Source organism: Rhipicephalus microplus, chromosome 2, assembly GCF_043290135.1.
Source record: "Rhipicephalus microplus isolate Deutch F79 chromosome 2, USDA_Rmic, whole genome shotgun sequence".
NCBI lineage: Eukaryota > Metazoa > Arthropoda > Arachnida > Ixodida > Ixodidae > Rhipicephalus > Rhipicephalus microplus.
In genome coordinates, this window is record NC_134701.1 from 135,101,839 (window position 1) to 135,121,971 (window position 20,133).

General features: G+C 45.3%; 1 protein-coding gene across 2 annotated transcripts in view; it reads right to left on the reverse strand.

Annotated features, from left to right (window-relative positions):
- Positions 1-18,158, reverse strand: part of LOC119170722 (uncharacterized) — a 28,735-nt gene extending 10,577 nt beyond the window's left edge. Inside the window, exons 1-5 of one of the 2 annotated variants that reach the window (XM_075886831.1) lie at positions 17,995-18,158; positions 8,408-8,617; positions 6,942-7,016; positions 4,444-4,482; positions 3,252-3,335 (exon numbers count right to left, since the gene is read on the reverse strand). In XM_075886831.1, the coding sequence (XP_075742946.1) occupies positions 3,252-3,335; positions 4,444-4,482; positions 6,942-7,016; positions 8,408-8,617; positions 17,995-18,078 (492 nt within the window). In that variant the 5' untranslated portion in view covers positions 18,079-18,158. The remainder of the gene's footprint in view (positions 1-3,251; positions 3,336-4,443; positions 4,483-6,941; positions 7,017-8,407; positions 8,618-17,994) is intronic. The other variant, XM_037421961.2, reaches the window with a different exon arrangement.
- Between the last annotated feature and the right edge of the window lie 1,975 nt (positions 18,159-20,133).

Here is a 20,133-nt window from a genome sequence, read left to right on the forward strand (position 1 = left end):
CTCGCGACAAGGAAAGCATCGAATCCAGGAAAATTTCTCGAGGCTCGTCTAAAAAGTTTTTCCAGAAGAGGCCAAAAGCGATTGAAACAACAGGAGACAAAACGACACATACTGCGTAAAACCACACCCCGTTTTTCAGAAAGACGCAGGCATTGCCCCGTTAGCGAACGAATACGCAAACTGGTAGTGCCTCGTGCGTACCATTCACGAGAAAGAACATGACGTGTGCGAAACTCGAGCCATGAGTGTACCATGGCGTTCCACCCTTGTACATTCCTCGCAAATTGCTGTGTCATCACCGATTTTGGCCTCAAAGCCGTGTTTCTGTTGACCAGAACACAACAGCCAGCCACGCCCACCAGAACTCCACTGGATATCAAAAGACGCCCTCTCATCTGAAATGTTTGTGCAAGTTTATGTAACCTTCATGTGACGTTGAACTACTGCATTTTCTGTCATTTTTTCTTATTATGAGAATCCGCTTGTTCATGGTTTAGAGTTTGTAGCTCGCGCACTTTTTTGGGGGGATGGGAAATCCTGTGACGTAGGAAGACAATGATGAAAGATTGAGAATGGAATAAACATGCACACACACACTATATATATATATATATATATATATATATATATATATATATATATATATATATATATATATATATATATATATATATATATATAAAATAGTCACATGATTATGGATAGCACAACCTCTGTTCACAGGAGCAGTGGACGTCGAGCCGAACCAGTCACCAGAAAGACGAGCTCATCGTCTACTGTTCTTTCTCACAATGGCACATACACGCATTAGCATGGCCCAGCGTCATTGAATGCCCGTGGCATTACCTTTATTCGAAAAAAAAAATACCATCCCGATACGTAATGCTGATTAGAATTGAAAGTAATTGTGCACACGCACGATGAAGCAGTGTCAGGTGGTTCTGGGGTATGTGCAGCTTCATCCTCGATACACGAACAATGTCCGCCTGCTGGGAACGTCGACATCGCCGAGCTGTGTTTTCAAGCAAGACTTCGTAGTTGGCATCCTTGATGCGCAGTAATACTCTAAGAACCGATGTAGCGTAGAAGTGGCTTTTCGAGTGACCCCTTTGGCGAAAGGAAATCCAGAGCCACACCAGATCACCGGGTTGGTAAATAACATGGCGATGACGAGAACCGTACCTCTGAGAGTCGATGCGTTGTTTTCGGATCCGCCCGAGAGCAAGCTTGTTGGCCGCCTCGGTGAGCCGTATATATTGTCACGTGACGATATTCACACACGCACACGCACACACACACACACACACATGCACACATGTACACGTGCAATGCGAACACCTGTTGCCTTTCAAGCACTCTAAACTCCCTTTCTTTTTGTAAAACAAGCATTATTTCCACATGGGATGGAGCAAGTGTTTTGCTTCCAAAAACAGCATTTTCATAAGCTGAAGCGTGTATACTTTACCTAAAACACCCTCTACCTCACGGCGCTACGAACTGTCGAAGCACAGTGGCCTTCACAAAAGGGTGCCAGTTACCCATAAAATTTGCAAAATAAAAATAAATTCGCCAATATAAGGAACATTTATAATAATAAGATCTGTCTGCTTTAGAGCCACCTACAAGACCACTGAAACTTCGCACACATTCTGTGAAAGTTTCTTTACTTATGCAGAGCAGGCCCGCCGGCATTGAGTGGTATCATGGCTATACATATACCATTTGGGTCGGCGTAAGTTTTCGTATATGAGGCAGTCTCTCAGTGTAGAGTCTTATTTTGCTGTCTTGTGTATTGTTGCGTGTATAGTGTGGTATTTCAGCTTTCAATACCGATGTTATTAAATAATCTCTAGCCTTTATATTTTTCTTTTCAGTGAATGGTGTGTTTTTGCGTTGGAAGTCACCCGTGTTAAAGGTGTTTTTATTAGTGAGAATGCCTTTTTCTTATTTTGCCAGGCATTATAAAACTTTCACCGTTTAAAGTGGTTTAATATGTGTGTGTGGGCCCACTTCACAACTCACCGTGCTACATTCACTCTCGTTTCGAGTGCACTCTCGTTTCATTATAGTCTGGTATTGGTATGGCGGTCAAACTAGGCCAAATCACATACACTAAAGCGTTGCAAGCCGACGTGAGCGGTAGCGGGCAGCGTCATACGCTGAATGCCGTTCACGTTGGGAAGGGATTATTGGTGGGGATTGGCAAGATGTTGCGGCATCGCATAATAAAGTCGAACACCGAGTTTTCGGGGCATCTAAAACGCGAAGTAGAACTACCTATAATTGTCTGTTTGATGCCTCAAAGTCGCCTACAGGACTTAAAAGCATGATGGTAAAAAAAAACGCGTTCTATTGCGTGTGTAAGTCTGCCAGCTGCTGCTTGGAACGACCAGAATAAAACTGACCGGAGTTTACCCCCTTCAGTCACGAATTATGATGTGCTGTCAGAAACAGATTAAATTCGCGTGGCAAAATCCCTAGGCCCTCAGTATAACATTCCAAGTAACAAAATGAAGGAAGACGTTGTGCCGTGTGAGTTTCAGTAATTATGTTAATGAGTGTAACTAAACACCTGATTATTCTGCCACCAGTCAGCTTCAGTACTTGCATAAAAAGAATCCGCGATTAGGCTCGAAGTAGATACACACTTTGTTTCTTGGCTGAATTTGTTTCGAGTGAAGAAAAAAATACTTTTCACGTAGGTCTTGGAATGCGTCACGTCGAACAACTGATTTATTGATATGTGGGGTTTAACGTCCCAAAACCACCATATGATTATGAGAGACGCCGTAGTGGAGGGCTTTGGAAATTTCGACCACCTGGGGTTCTTTAACGTGCACCCAAATCTGAGCACACGGGCCTACAGCATTTCCGCCTCCATCGGAAATGCAACCGCCGCAGCCGGGATTCGATCCCTCGACCGGCGGATCAGCAGCCGAGTACCTTAGCCACTAGACCACCGCGGTGACGCGCAGTCTAACAATCGTCGAACATGATAGTACATCCAGCAAAGTGATCTTCTGCAGTATTACACAGCGTAATGATGTTAAATAAACGCCAGTTGTCTACTCAGGAGGCCTGCTCGAATGTGCATACTAAGTTACAAGTCATTTGATCAAACACGTGGTGCGTGACGTGCTATTGAAGTGTGTCTCCATTTGTGCACACCGTGACTGAAAGGGGTAATGTTCCTATGTGTGCGAATATGAAACTATGTGCTATCCGTGCAAATTTCGCAATGAGTGCTTCACCTGGGTCACAGAAGACAGTAAGAACAGGCTGCCAATCGCTGGAAGCAGTTTGTCGGTGACGATGACAACGTTCCTCAGGCTTTCCTGTGGAGCGAAATAAAGGAAAAATTCGCCAGACTAAGTTTCAAGGCGTGATCGCAGAGTGTACAACGTGGCCTGCAAAAAGTATGAAGCAGGCGCGAATGTCAGTGGGCAAATCAATGACACAGATTAACAATACTGCTGCTGATAAAACGCTACCTTGGCGCTCTCCATGGTTAAACCGTAATTATTTTGAAGTCGGGGAGGTTTATTTGCTCAAATTCTGCACTTGTACCACTAGATATGTCCCTGTAATCAACTATAGGGAAAATGTATGCAGTTTCAGTCAGCGTGAAGGCTCTTCACCTGCCTTCAGAGACGCTCACGTTTACGGGCAAACACGTGCAGGAGTTCCTAAATGTGCAGCCTGCGTGTCATTAATTGCGAGAAGGGAAGCATTTATCTGTGATACAGTGGCGCTTTCTTCCCACCTCCTTGCTTGCCTTCTACAAGCTCCTGTACCAACCTGCCCAGTTTCCCGCTGTGTTGCATCCTTTGCCCTCCCTTTCCATCATTTCCAACCTCCTCAACCTCACATATGCTCCCCTTCCCTTTCTCATTCCCTTGCACTATACTGTGCTATGCACAGCTATGATTTACCCTTCTTTTCCTTATATGTCTTCTCACCCTCAAATGGTTTTGTTAACATGGCTGTGCCCCAGATGGTGTTGCCTGAGTGGTGCCATCCACGGCTATGCTATCCTTTACCCCATTTTCTCTTTTATTACATCCTCAACCTGCCTGTTCTTTCCCGCACCTTCGATATACCTATAGCTATACAATGCCATGCAATAAATAATTTCCCCCCTCCTGATGCCATACCATGGCTATGCTTTGCTTTCCCTTATTGGCTATGCTGTGCTTTTGAAGTTGGAATTGTTCGTGTCTAAGAATGTCGTAATAAGGAAGATATTAAAGTTTTTACTTTCTGGTGCCAAATAACGCTTAGAATTTAGGACTCGGAACCTAAAAGGAGGTGACACGTGCACTAAGTTGAAGAGGCTAAAACAGGAGGCCCCTAAGTGAAGTTCCCTTCATGAGCGCTTTGCTCATATGCAACGCATTCCGTACTCAAAAGACGTGAACTGCGAAAGTTTCAAAAGCAGCTTACCTCGCAGTCATCTTTTTCAGGGGCAACGTCAGTGTGAATCTGAAAAGTGCAAAAGACCAAAATCACGTTGAGCAACACTATAGTAAGTATATCATAGGCAAGGATTTCGTCCAGGCCAAAAAGAGCATTCGCCCTGCCTAAAGCTATATCCTAACCATATACATCGGTCTCACTTTTTATCCAGGACAACAATAAAACGAAGAATGGCCGGTCCGCGGCTTATTTCACGGTTCGTTTATGCTGTTTCGGTTGGTGTGTGCGACACTTTGTATGCCGCGAAAGGTCGTTCTGTGACACCTAGGTAAAAACCTAGCTGTCACAGAACCTAGCTAAAAAGAATTTTACCTAGTTAAAAAAAATTGGCTGGAATAGTTGGTACAGCATTTCTAAAAGTTAATTCAAGCGCGAACACACGACACGATCACTCACACACGCACACACCCAGGATCAAACACACACAGCGCTACAACAACAACGCAAACTACAACGCAAACACAAGAAGCTAATGCTGCCACAAAGTAACTTTAAAATGTACTTTTATTTGGACTCTATACAACCGTGTTTCAGCTAAATAGGATTCGCAATCACGGAGTGAAGGCAATTTTCACAGGCAGTGTCACTGGAGGCAACGCGCCGACAAGAGACAGCGAGTCTTCGTTAGTGCTGCAACTGGAAGCTTTCAGTACCACCCCTCCCTCTTCCATTCTTCCATTTCTTTGTGATCAAGCTCGCCCTTGTTCCCGTTCCTTTTTTTTTTTTTGACGTTGGTGGAGAGCGAGAAATGCTTGCAAATAGATTGGTTTCTAAGGAAGACAATCACTACGCTTACGAATTAAAGTCCATTTGTGGGAAAAGTTGTCTGCAGGGACATTTCTTGTTGAATTATTTTCATAGCCTAAGCTACACTGGCGGGGTTACCATTTTCGCGTGGCTTATCGAGAGCCGTGCTGCGCATGCCTGAGGAGCAGTGACGTCACATAACGCACAGATGGCACACCAGAGAAGGCCTTGAAGCTCATGGAGTAGCTGACACTTGACTCGCGTGAGCTCGCTAGTGTTGTGATCAGCCTCCCTGGCATGGCACCACTTAGACGTGAGATGGTTGCTGGACAGCGCTCCCAGAGGTGAACCAAAAGCGACAAAGACACGCCAACCGTACTTGGAATTTTGTGGCGCAGACTTCTCCCCTCGTAGAAGCCTTTGAACTTACCCACCCGACTGATAGTCTATGCAGGGCTTTTTACAATCAAAGCGGCTTAAAAAGGGTGGTTATCTTTGTACGTCTTTGCTAGTCGGAGGGCCGCGAACAATGGGCCAAGAGACTGAGATCCATGTTCGAGTGCGTTCTCAAGTTCTTTGTGCTGCCGCCATGCCACCTTTTATACAAACCACGGCTTGCCTGGCGCCGTTGACTCCTCACTGCAACGGATTACGGACTTGATTTCTACATAGAACCCAACATATTCGCGCTGTGCTGTGTCGTGCGTCTGGTGCAGTGTTTGTGCAGTGTTTTCTCTCTCACTATGGTACGAACTGGGCGTGCTTCTCCCCTCTTTCCCTGGGTTGGGAAGGAGGTGGTGTTACACTCTCCCATTTCGAGGGCGGAGGTGAAGAGGACAATTTGATTGGACCATCCTGGGTTTCATTGTTTCCCCTGCAAGGGATCCTGGGAAGACATGTACTTGAAAAACACGAGCACAGAGACGCTCGAGGCATGCTACCAAAAATGTTGTAGTATCACGCTGTCTTGAACCTGTATATAATGTAAATAAACGCTCCTGTTAACCGCACCGGCTCTCACCTCGACATCTCACCTAGACTTTGGCTGGCTCCTGTCTTATGGGCAGACCCCCGAACACATCACTAGTCTGTCCGCCGGTCCGTAGCCCACGCTACATATAATCTGGCGTTGCCGAGCTGAGCCACTGCTAATGTATTTCATCAGTTCAGGCAAGTGGCTTGACCTGAACTACCTCTTAGTGCGTACTACTTTAGGCACCCGGGTCGCCTTGTCCTCCATCCACTCTCCCATGTCGCATGGTCAAGCAACGGTCACTACAAGGCTCAAACGAACCCAAAAATGCACTAAACTAGAGCAGAATGAACTAACAAAGTCTGAGATAACATGAAGAACAGGAAAATAAAAACAAGCATCAATCGTAATAGCTTACCTGTAATCGCGAAAAACGCTTCTGAAGCTGATACGCCACGCAAGCATCCATCACCGCCTCAGCTATAGCGTGCGATAGCCGAGATGCAATAAATGAGCATTAATAACTGCACCGAGACCTACGCAGAAATGACTTAGGTGCGGGATTTCGAACAATGCCACGGCCAAGACATTAGTGCCAGACGTTTTGTTTGAATTTTAGCATGTCATAGAATTTGCATTCGTTGTTGATGTATACTTATGGTCACCATCGGCATTCATAATCTGCCATGTGTAGTGACTGTACAGTGCGCTCCAAATGCACACTGAGTATATTAATTTCACATACCCACGTCATGAGCATGAAGCTTGCTGCAGCAATTCCGACTTCAGCCAGGATTAGGACTGCGAAAATGACGTCCAACTGAAGAAAGAAGATGAAATGTTTGACGAAGATAAGCATCGATGATGTAAAAAGTAAGTGAGCTCGAAATTTATCAGCACGGCCCCTACACGACCAATCATGGCATCTGTAAGCATAGCTGTAGTTAACAGATGTCAGCATCGTTATCTGACGCCTCGCGTCCATGCTAAGGCGAAGGCGTGTCAGCGTCAAAAGTGCCGCATTAGAATAGATCAATATCAACATACTGGTTGAGGCAATTCTCAAGGGCTAGGTTTCCTATCCAATCGTAATGGATTTCTGTTATTTCTCCTACTGTTGGGTTACTAAGATAAATAGAGCTGAAAGTTAGTTAATACAGAAAAACAAGGTTCGTGTAACATCGGGAGTGCAAATGCCACTTCTTACAAAAAAAGAAATGGCTTCACTTCTAGGATATATCCATCAGGCTCATTCCATCAATACGTGAAAAATGGTTGCATATTGAGATGGCAACATTTCATCCTGCTTCAGTGTGGGAGATTAACTGCATTTAGACCATCTAAATGTGGGTATTTTCCACTGTACGCTCTCATGACTACTATTGCAGTTCACGTGTTTATTAAAGTCAGGGTTTTTGCGTCCCGAATCCACAATATTATTTTGAGAGACGCTGTAGTGGTGAAATCAGGAAATATCGACCATTGTGTCTCAACACGAACTGATATCGCACTGTATAGCAACTGTACATGGACCTCTATACCAATTAGTCTCCATCGAAAGGCAACCACTGCGGTCAGCATCAAACCCGTGACCTACGGCTCATCAGCCGAGCCCATAAGCACAGCTCCTCCATGGCGCACAACATTGCATGCATACATGCGTTTATCCTATGCACGAAAAGCTTTGTAATGTACAAAACAAGCAGAAAATTACAAATAACCTCACTATACATGAATAGGTTATCAATGAAAGCTCGAAAAAGATTTTTTCTTCACAGTCGATGTATTATACATGCTCCGAGACCCACCAAAAGATTCCTGCACGTAACCTTCCCTTTGGCCTACCTACGGGATCGGAGGCACCTCACCTGATGCTTCAATGCCTCCGTGATTTACCCACTGTCGACCCACTGATGCCGTCATTTCATGACGACACGTGTTGTAACCTCACTGACGACATTGAGATGCCACCTCATCACAAATTTTCTCGATCTGTGAAACCATGATGACGCCATGTGGAGACGTCACCCCGTTATGATTTTTTTTTGCATCACTCGTGTTGATGTCACTGGTCAGCTGTCGATGTTCGCATTTTATGATGTACCTAAGGCGCTCGCATCAACATAATTCTCGTTAGGGATGCTCGCATGTCTGCCGAGTGGGGCTTTAGCACAAGACTATACTACCATGGAACTTTCTAGAAACAGCTACCGCCATGTGAGTGCTCCTGTCCAGCAGCGAAATCGTGACACCAACAACGGCGACCAGGGCGCAGCTAAAACCCAGCACCACGGCTATGACAGCCAGTCCAAGCAAGTATCGCTGGTGTCCCTGGTCCATGGTCTGGTTCCATAAGATGGCGAGCACTTCGAGTCGATGCCGAAGGCAGAAACCAAGTGAGGCCACCAACAAACTGCTTCCCTGCGCTCACAAAAAACAGATAATTTGAAAAAATGACGCAGTCATTTGCATTCACTTCTATGTGTGCTCATGAACAGCTCTGGGCCTGAACAGTGACTTCCTTTTGCTACAAAGAACAAACAAAGAAAGCAGAAAACCCTAAGAAATAATACGGATGTAGCGAAAACAGAATAAAAGAGCCACATTTAAATATTATGTTCCTGCAATATTTGTTGAAAAATACATATTTTGTAGTAATTCTGTGGCAGTCTTCGCACACACAATCTGCATCAAGGGGGGAATTTTTTATCAAAGCCAAAGTGGCAATAAAGTGAATAATTACCAAAACTTGTTCGTTTCACTTACTGACTTCTCAAGGTCTTAGTTTATAAAACAAAGCTGTAAGCGGTCGCAATCTATACCATGCCCATTTACTTATGCATGACGATAGTCACTCGTAACTTAAGAGATATTCACCACCAACTTTTAAGGACACTACCGAAATTAATGGCACAGTGCTCGAAAGGCGGGCGTTTTGTTACGTCAACCCACAACTTCCAGTGACAAAAAAAACGATGAAATTTGAGCGAGGTGCGTTGTGGCATCGTCTTGTCAAGGAAAGTGGGCAGTCGTCTCTCTTGCACCAGTGCCTTTGCGTGTAGTGTTTGGTGTTTACATCAGCCTCTCATACGAGCTGTGTGCAAGCGAGCCCTACAACATTGGCACAACGCCTGTCTTATCTCCAGCAAAATATTCACGAGGCCACCACTCCTTTCCTTCTTTCAGAAACCAGCACCAGTCTCTAGATTGAGACAGATGGGCACATCACATGACAAGCAAATAAGCTGTCATTGTGTATTTCAGAAAACGTGTCATTTTCTTGTCTAGATCTCGCTTTAACATGCCTGAATGTGATTGAATGATATGCAAGGTTTAACGTCCCAAAACTACCATATGATTATGAGAGACGCTGTAGGGGAGAGCTCCTGAAATTTAGACCACCTGGGGTTTTTTAACGTGCACACAAATCTGAGGACACGGGCCTACAACATTTACGCTTCCATCGGAAATGCAGCCGCCGCAGCCGGGATTGGATCCCATGACCTGCGCCCCCCACCTCTCTCTCTGTGTGTGTGTGTGCATGTGCGCGTGTGCGTGTGTGAATGCGCTCACATACAAACGCACGCATGAACATGCGTAGAAGGGTTTTTACAACCTGTGAAAATGTTTGTTGTAAAAAATGGTATGACTATTTTTGCCTTGAAGTGGCCCTTACTAAGTCGTGCCAGCAAAAAAATGAGTGATAGCTTCAAGGCTACGGCTACGTGTCTTTTTGATGTATTCTACCTTCGTGTTGGGATGGGCACTGTCGCTGAACGTTATGCAAAGTCCGTTATGCAAAGTTCGAGCCTGGTTGCAGAAAGCGTTAGGAAGAAACTGTACGTTCATTGCGTATCTCAAAGTAGAAGGTAGATATGGCGTTAATGCTTTTGATGATGATATATGGTGTTTTCTTGGCGCAAGGGCCATTTGATGGCCAAAGAGCGCCAGTTCATGAGACAGGAATGTGGACAATGGTTGTGATTAGCGGCTGTATAAGGGCCATAAAATTCCTCGCAGTAAAGCGGGTAAAAACATACAAGTAATAAAATCATGACCATGCCGTGAAAGGTGTGTGTGGTGTGAATAGGTGACAAAAGTTGGTGATAATGAAAAACGATGGTGGACATGTATGGCATTAGCACAAGTACCTCACACGTTAGTACCCTTGCGTGCAAGGATCGTGAGGCAAGTGCTTTCCTGTGTAGCCACCGCAGCAAAAACCTCTCTGGAGAGGTCGTGCTACGGAATGCCCGGGTATATGATATCAAAATTATGAATTTCCTTAAAAAACGCTAATAATGATTTGTGACTAAAAAGCGGTTCCTACCGACGAACATTGCAGGGTGTAAAGGTATATGTTGTCGGTAGGATAGTGCGAAGTGTTGTCTTCTTAGAGTGTCTAAATGTTTACATTGAATTAAAACGTGAAGAACTGTTAATGCCTCACCACATTTATCACACAATGGTGGATCAGCACCGGACAAAAGATGTGTGTGTGTCGTGTATATGTGTCCTATCCTGAGTCTTGTTAGTGTTACCTCTGTTAGACGTGATTTTGATACTGGTGGCCAATGGCCAAGGTGTGGCTTGATAACGTGTAGTTTGTTTTGTGTGTGTGTATCCCACTTGCTCTGCCAGTAGTCCCTGAGTTTTCGTTTGAGAGACGGCTTAAGATCAAGGGCCGGGATTGATGTCGGTGTAATGGCGGTGCTTTCGTGGGCGGATGCAGCAAGCTGATCCGCCATCACGTTGCCTTGAATCTCACGGTGCCCTGGCACCCAGCACACAACAACATGTCTGTTGAGTGTGTAGAGGGTGCATAAAATGGAGTAAAGTGAAACGAGGACAGGGTTTTTTTGTTTTTTAAGACTGTGCAGAGCCGTTACCACACTGAGGGAGTCTGTATAAATTACTGCTTTTTGTATTTGTGATTGTTTGATGTGTTTAGCTGCCACAAGTATCGCGTAAGCTTCCGCTGTGAAGATACTTGTGCCTGGATGTAGAGGGCCAGCATCCGAAAAGGAAGGGCCAACAGCAGCGTAGGACACAGAGGAGTTAGACTTAGAGGCATCTGTAAAAAACTCAGGACGTGTGTATTTGTGTTGAAGTTCCAAGAAGTATGTTCGAATATGGGCAATAGGCGCATGTTTAGTAACTTCTAAAAAAGACACATCGCAATCTATAGTCTGCCACTGCCACGGTGGCGGGTATGCTACAGGAGCCATTAAACTGTGTTCGAGTGACACTCCAGTGTCCTCAGCTAGACCCTTCAGGCGAACTGAGAAGGGCTGCCTCATTGAAGGCCTGTTTTGAAAAAGAATGGAGCTCGACAAGTCATTAATAGTAGAGTATGAGGGGTGCCTCTTGTCTGCTTTCACCTTAAGGAAATATACAAAGGACATGTAGGTTCTTTGCAGATGAAGCGACCACTCATTTGACTCAACGTAAAGGCTTTCTACGGGGCTGGTGCGAAAAGCACCCGTAGAAAGGCGGATGCCCGAATGGTGCACGGGATCCAGCATCTTCAAAGCACTTTGAGTCGCTGACTGATAAACAATGGCCCCATAATCTAAGCGGGTGCGAATAAGGCTTCTATACAGGTTCATGAGGCATTTCCTGTCACTACCCCACGTAGTACGTGACAACACTTTTATAACATTCATGGCTTTTAAACATTTTGTTTTTAAATACTTTATGTGGGGTACGAAGGTAAACTTGTTGTCCAAGATTAAGCCTAAGAATTTATGCTCGGCTTTGACGGACAGTTGTTGCCCGTTCAGTTGAATGTTGGGTTCCGAGTGCATGCCTCTCTTTCGAGAGAACAAGACACACGTGCTTTTTTGTGGGTTAAGTCGAAATCCGTTTTCATCTGCCCATTTGGAGATCTTATTTAAACCCAGCTGAACCTACCGCTCACACATGGCCAAGTTGCATGACTTGAAGCCAAGCTGAACGTCGTCGACATATGTACAATAGAACATATTGCGGGGAATGGACAAGTGCAAAGAATTCATTTTAATAATAAAAAGTGTGCAACTAAGCACGCCACCTTGTGGCACGCCTGTTTCCTGGACAAATGTTTGGGAGAGCACACTGCCCAGACGGACACGGAATGTCCGGTTTGACAGGTAACTTTCGATTATATGAAACATTCTTCCGCGCACACCAAGGTGGGACAGGTCTCTTAGAATTCCGTAACGCCATGTAGTATCATAAGCCTTTTCGATATCGAGGAACACAGAGAGAAAATATTGTTTATGGACGAACGCGTCTCTGATCTGTGCCTCGATACGAACAAGGTGGTCTGTGGTGGATCTACTTTCTCGAAACCCGCACTGAAATGGGTCGAGCAAATTATTTGTTTCAAGAAAATGTACAAGTCGGCAGTTTATCATTTTTTCGAAGACTTTGCACAAGCAGCTTGTAAGTGCTATAGGCCTATAACTCGAGGGTAAAGAAGGGTCCTTGCCCTCTTTCAAAATGGGAATAACAATAGCCTCTTTCCAGGAGGTAGGAATAGTGCCAGAAGACCAAATAGCATTGTACAAACAAAGTAAGGTTTTTCGGGTTTCGTTTGGTAGGTTTTTTTAACATTTCATACATCACACAGTCAGAACCTGGGGCAGAAGTACTGCAGGAGTTTAGAGATGTTCGGAGCTCCGCTAGACTGAAAGCTTGGTTATATGTCTCGTATCTAGTGGATTTGTGTTCGAGTTTCTGCTTTTCTAATCTTGTTCTGTATTTTTGGAAAGTGTCAGTATAGTGGGACGAGCTGGATACCCGTTCAAAATGTGCCCCGAGGAAGTTTGCCTGATCTTCCAAGGTATCACCTTGAGTGTTTACGAGTGGAAGTGTGTGTACTTGTTTCCCTGCTATCCTACCGACCATGTTCCAGACTTTGGCCTCTTGTGTGTAAGAATTGATCCCTGACAAAAACTTCTGCCAGCTTTCTCTTCTGGCCTGCCGACGCGTTCTCCTAGCTTGAGACTTTATTTTCTTGAAGGTGTCAAGATTTTCGGCTGTCGGTGAGTTCCGAAGCAGCCTCCAAGCTCTGTTTTGCTGTTTGCGCGCGTTTCGGCATTCAGAGTTCCACCATGGCACACGCCGTTTTCCAGGGTGTCCATTTGTTTGTGGGATGCATTTTGTTGTGGCATCAATTAAAAACGCTGTGAAAGAGTTGACAGCAACATCAATGTTCAAAGTACATATGTCATTCCAACCTAGACGAGCGATGGTATAAAACTGTTCCCAGTCGGCTCTGTTTATGAGCCACTTGGGAACACGTGGTGGAGACTCAGTTACTGTATTTGTGCTCAAAACTACGGGGAAGTGGTCACTTCCATACAGATTACTGACGACTTTCCACTGGAATAGAGACACAAGAGATGGAGATACTATGCTTAGGTCTATGGAGGAATAGGTGTTATTGGCGAGATTATAATAGGTTGGTTCTTTTCGATTTAGGAGACACGCGCTCGACGAGAGAAGAAACTGTTCGATCAGTCGACCTCGCGCGTCATACCGAGAGTCACCCCATAGCCTGCTATGCGCATTAAAGTCTCCAAGGAGAACATAAGGTTCCGGAAGTTGATCAATTAAGGAGTGTAAATCACGTTTTCGCAGCTGATAGCTAGGAGGAATGTAAATAGTGCAGATTGTGATCAGTTTATCAAAAAGAAGCGCTCGAACAGCCACTGCCTCAAGGGATGTTTGTGTTTGTAAGTGTGTGCATGCAGTTCCTTGTTTCACTATGATGGCAACACCTCCGGATGATGTCATGGCATCATCACGGTCCTTTCGAAAAATAACGTGTTTACGAAGAAAATTTGTGTGTTTTGAATTAAGGTGTGTTTCTTGTACACACAGCACTTTTGGTGAGTGTTCCTGTAAGAGTTCTTGGATGTCGTCAAGGTTTCTGAGAAGGCCCCTGACGTTCCATTGTATAATTTGAGTGTTCATGGTGAATGTAAAATAATGCTGTGTGTACGAAAAGCGAGTGGCTGTTTAGACGGGGGAGTTTGAGTTCACTTAACAGGGCCACCACCAGGCCCTGTTATTTGCTTTTTTGTTTTCTTGGCGCGCTCCAAGGAGCCACGCCGCTCTTTCGGCACCAAGGGTACCGACGTATCCATTGCCTCCTCGGAGGCACTGGATGCCCGCACGTGCGGGCTGTTAGTTCGGATTACGGGCCTCGCCTGGTGAGGGGAGGCCTTGAGACCCGAGGACTCTGGAGTCTCCGGTCTCTGTTTGGGAGTAGGCGGTGTAGCCTGGGCTACAGCCGCCTTGGGGGCAGGTGCCACAACCACCGGCTCGGTATGCGCGGGCCGAAGGAGTGGCGAGGGCTGGTGCGGCGGTGCCCCCTGACGCGCCGCATCAGCATATGTTGCGCCGTAAAATGGCGACACTCTTCGTCTTGCTTCTTTGAATGTGATGTTTTCTTTGACTTTAAGAGTGATTATTTCTTTTTCTTTCTTCCAGTCAGGACATGAACGCGAATACGCGGCGTGTTGCCCGTCACAATTCACGCAGTGAGGCGTAGTAACACAGTTATCAGATGGGTGGCCGTGGCTACCACATCTTGCACAAGTTTCCTTACCCCGGCAGTTCTGCGAGCCATGACCAAATCGTTGACATTTGAAACACCGTCTTGGATTGGGAATGTAGGGACGGACAGATAGTTTGATGTAGCCTTTGTCTACAGATGAAGGCAGTGTGCTAGATGCGAAGGTGAGTATTAAATGTTTGGTAGGTATTTCTTTGTTTTCTCGTCTCAGAACGATTCGTTTCACATCTGTGACATTTTGCTCTTTCCACCCTTCAAGCAGTTCCTGTTCAGACATTTCAAGAAGGTCTGCTTCTGAAACAACTCCGCGTGAGGTGTTCATTGATCTATGAGGTGAAACAGATACTGGGATATTACCAAATGCTACGAGACTGCCAATTTTTTCATAGTGGTGTTTTTCAGGCAGCTCAAGGAGAAGGTCTCCGCTAGCCATTTTTGTAACCTTGTATCCTGGGCCAAAGACCTCAGTCAGAGATTTAGCAACAAGAAATGGAGATATGGCTCTGGCTTGTTTTGTTGGGTTTTCGCTGTGCACAACATGGAATTTGGGAAAACATTGTCTGGGTTGGCTGAAAATTGAGATGTCATCGGTGCGTCCCCTCTTAGGTGGAGGACGATCTAGTAGACGGGGAAATGCAGGTGTTCCCATAGTAGTGTACTTTTTTTTCGGCAGCAATGGCGACCACCCACCATGGAGTCCAACCAGGGGACGCTGAAGCACTTAATAGCATAAGGCTGCAGACGCCAGCCGTACATTGCCACTATAACCAAATATAACTACTCAAGGTTGAGTAATTACACAAGGTTAACCCTTGCCGCCAGGAAAAATCGGAAGTAAATGGAAGAGAGAAGAAGACAGGATAGATTTAAAGACGAGAAAAGACTAAGATGTAGGAAGAGAGAGATAGGAAAAGGCGACTGCCGATTTCCCCTGGGTGGGTCAGCCCAGGGGTGCCTTCTACGTGAAGCCGGGGCCAAAGGGGTGTGTTGCCTCTTCCGGGGGGCCTTAAAGGTCCAATCACCCAGCGTCGGCTCAACCCCCAGGATCCCCTTTTCCCCGGACACGGCAAAGCCACGCATGGCTAGGCGTGGGAGGGAGTAGAAACTCCCCCGTTAGCTCGGGTCCGTGGTGTCGCTACACACCAAACGCCTACTTGCGCAGGTGCTCCTGCGGGGCGTTAATGCTTTTACAGCTGCCAATAGGCTAGGTAAGGTTTCTGCCGCTTCGCACAGAAAAAATGAGCCAGTGAAAAACAAGAAGTGGACCGAGATTTGTTTCGAAAAACACGCCAACAAATTCACTGATTGCCATGCAGGTGCGGTGCGGGATATAAGGTTCCTTTCAGCTGCGGCCTCCTGTATGCAGAACAGCCGGGCTGCCAAATTAATCAGATTATGAGAACATAAGAAAGCTAACGGGAGGCTCACTTATTATTTCTGTACATTGACGATACCGCAAGCACAAGCTAAAATTTGATGAATGCGCAGTTTTGTGTTGGCATAGAATGAAAAAAAAAAACGCGTGCTATGATTGAGGCTCGGCATATTGATAATATGGGTAACGCATGCGTGGAGCAACCATCAATTAACTTACAGAAAGATGAAATCAAATGTCTGAACAGTTATTTTTCACGTACACTCCCACTCGTGCCAGATTATTAAGTTCGCCACGTGCACATGTGCATGCGCCGATAAGTTTTTGTGCTTCTTTTTTTCGTCGTTGTGCGCCTTCTCGTTGTCTGTTCGCATTCGGGGTGTCTTCACTTCTTGTTTCCGTGTTCGCACGTGCTCTCCTTTACAATGAACACTGACCAACTAGCTCAACACTCTCTTATTCTAAGCCTGCATTCACTTTGTCACTAAAGTAACTTCGGCAAACGGTCAGCAGTTCTACTTCACCACCTTGAACTTTTTTTTAGACTCACAAATTGAAATGTGGTCATGAAGTTCACAAAGACCTATGCTTTTATCTATTTATTATATAATTCAAGCAGGTATGGCAATAAAAAAGGTATAGCAGCGAACACGTTTTGGGAAAAGTCAAAAATAGTAACTAAAACATAAACAATATTAAAGAAAGTCGGTATGTTTTGCACAACGCTACAAAACAAGTTAATAAAATTAGGTAAAACGAATGCAAGAGTAAACAAAAGCACAACAGAGTTCGAAGCCACAAGCAGGAAGAATAGTGAAATCGGTGTACTAATCATTCTCATGGTGGCAAATCGATCGCAAAACCAGAGTTTTCTCTAATAATGGGGAACTCTGTTGCCCAGGCAACTCATTCTATTCATGCACCTTTTTTGTTGTTGCTGCTGCTGTTCTCGCTTGGACCTTAACTCATGCCGCTAGGCATTCGTTTTGTCTGTCGAAACCGAGTATAGTGATCAGTAAGGTATCAGTAAGAAATAATTATTTGTAACCGCTACATGGTGTTGTGAAGAACAAACACTGTTATAAGAAAAATAGAGGTACCCATATGTCTGTATTTTGGAGGCAAGAACAGAGCAAGGCAACTAGTGCTCGACGAGGTGCAAGTCGTGCATCGCATGTAAGTCTTTCAAAATATGGTGGCATGTTTGTGTGCAATTTCTCGTTGGCACGTTCGTGCAACAGCAGCAGCAGCGAGGCACAGATTACATCCGCAGGCTGAAAATGCAATTCATGCAAACATTGTTCTGCCTCACAATATTTACGATTGGCTGTAAACATCGCCCGCACATAAAAATGCGCTTGCTGTGAAACACTTGTTCGAGTACAACACGTAGCTCCATAGATGCCGTCACCTGCAAAAACGTCAGAACCAGGCGGTTCATTAGCTTCCACACAAGTTTGATGCCTCACAGTCCTCAGCGTATAGATGGCACTCTATCTTTTTAAAAGAACTTATCCCAGAAATTCGATATCTGAAAGGTGCTTTGAAGTAAATGGTTTAGGAGCTGAAAAAATCGCTGCTTTTTTACAGTGCTGCAAGTGCACGTTTCAGGGCTCGCTCTACAACGTGATGCAATGGTGTTTGGGTGCATCACAATCACCTATAGGAACGCCTTCATCAACCGAAGTGTGATGAATTAGACGCCTGGACTCTTGTGCATGCCAACGCGCTTACACGGTGTTCCTCAGCAGTGCTGGTGAGACGGATGGTCCTATAGCAGCAATGCTCAGAAGTCGCCAAATACCTGCCCAAGTTTACAACGGACTGCGCGCATGGAAGCAGCTAAGCGACACTTACCAGGCATGTGGCGTAGGCAGACAGCTTGATAGCATGTCCTCGCTTCGATATGCATTGGTTGTACGTTTTTGTGGTGGACGGCATGGCTCTTCCGTGTGCACCGCCCGCTGAGCGACCGATTCTTCTTGGGGCCCAAGGGCCCTCTGGGATTGATTTGCGGCATGATAAATTCCACGTGTATGCACCATTCTTTCCAAAGAACCGAGCAGCTATGTTTACCGTTTCCTTCCACTATCTATTTACTGCCTGCGACTATGTAGATAAGCTTGCGACTGTGAAATGATGCTATATCGCACCTATAGCTTTGACACGTGTGATTACTGACGTATGCAGAAGGTGAAAAGATTAATATAATGGGTGCGAAAAAAGTGACGTTTTACTGTTTTATGTCACACATAACTGGAAGGGATGAGGTACGCTTAAAAAACAGCAACAGAAAGTTTTTGAGCTGCACTTCCCAAATGACCATAATAGTGGTCTCTAACATGGATTAATCATAAGGTAGATTTGGTGTAAAATACCAGGCGTCGACAACCTCGCCGACTACCGAACTTCAGCGAGAGTCTTCACAGGCCGAAGTAGCAGCGCGTATTGACCGATATGTGGGGTTCAACGTCCAAGAATCACCATAAGATTATGATAGATTTCGTAGTGGAGGGCTCCGGAAATTTTGGCCGCCTGGGGTTCTTTAACCTGCACTGAAATCTGAGCACAAGGGCCTACAGCACTTTTGCCTCTAACGAAAATGCAGCCGCCGCAGCCGGGATTCTATACCACGACTTGCGGGTCGGCAGCCGCGAGACCTTAGCCACTAGGTGACCGACGCGGTGGTGCGTGGAGTCTGGTAGTTAGCCTCAATAGCTTTTCCTGCATTTCAGACATTCAGAACTTGCTAAATGTTCAAGTTCACTTTTTCTCCCCTTGTTGATTACAGTGCACTACAGCCCTTGGAACCATCCTAGTCCAGCAGTATTTCTTAAACAATAATAACTCAATTTTCTTGGTGGCTGTTTGAAATGAAAATGAAACTGTCATCTAGATTTACAGCTTACGTGCGAGCTTTCAGGCTACAACCAGATGGGCACGGATTACGGAACGGAAATCTGCCAGTGATCATTGATGCCATACATTTGTCACTATATAGTGTGTCCTGCTGTTTCGATGTTATGAGCTTGCTCGGTGCTGGTGCTCCTGTGGCATAAAAATTTGAATGTGTTCTAACATGGGGAGGTGTCGCGATGAGGACGAGCATCGAATTGGAGCATGTAATCCCTGTGATTCTTTATTGTATATACGTCGTAATCATTGAGCCGTCCAAGCACGTATACTCGTTCCCTAGCGTACTTTACGTTGTCGCTTTAACTTTTGATAATTTTATAATTTAACTTACCTTGATATGGTCTGTCACTACAGTGGAACAGTTGCATTCATTACGGCACCTTTTGAGTGTACTATGGGCGTCAAATGAAATGTGGGCAGCGAGGACGCTGCCAAAATATCAGCAAAGCTATATAACGCGCTCAGTCATACAGTCACCGCCACTGGCACGCATGGACGTGCAATTTGCAGCTCTGCGCCATTCCCTATACTGCATTTTTTTTTTCGTGTTTGTGAGTGTTTTTCTGATGTAGTGGTAATAGCTGCAGCCATAGGCATACCGAGCACTTTTGGTCGTTTCACTTTTATTATTTTCTTTAACTTCTCTTTTCTTTTAGTTTGTTTCGGTTATCATGAATAGAACAGAGGTTACAACATCGGGCTGTAGCGGAACCGTGCAGTGGTGCGGTGCTGCCAAACAAAATGGGTGCGCGTTAAATGGTGACGAGTGGACTGCACTCACTGTACCTTTGCCAATACTGGAACCATGCGCGGCGCTGTTCACGTTTTATTTGACGCCGAAAGTACCTATATAGTGCTTCCTGAAAAGGGCACATAATCATTTTGTTGCACACTACTCGGCTATACATTCTATAGCGCTTAGCGGGCACTATTCAATAAAGCTAAGACTAAATAATCCAACATGGGAGACAACAGGCATCGTTTACTATAGCGTATAATTTGCCTGCATTTCTTAAGTAGTCGGCAGTGATTACGTCACGCTCATGACTGCTTCATCTCTTGCTTCGTTGTACGAAACAC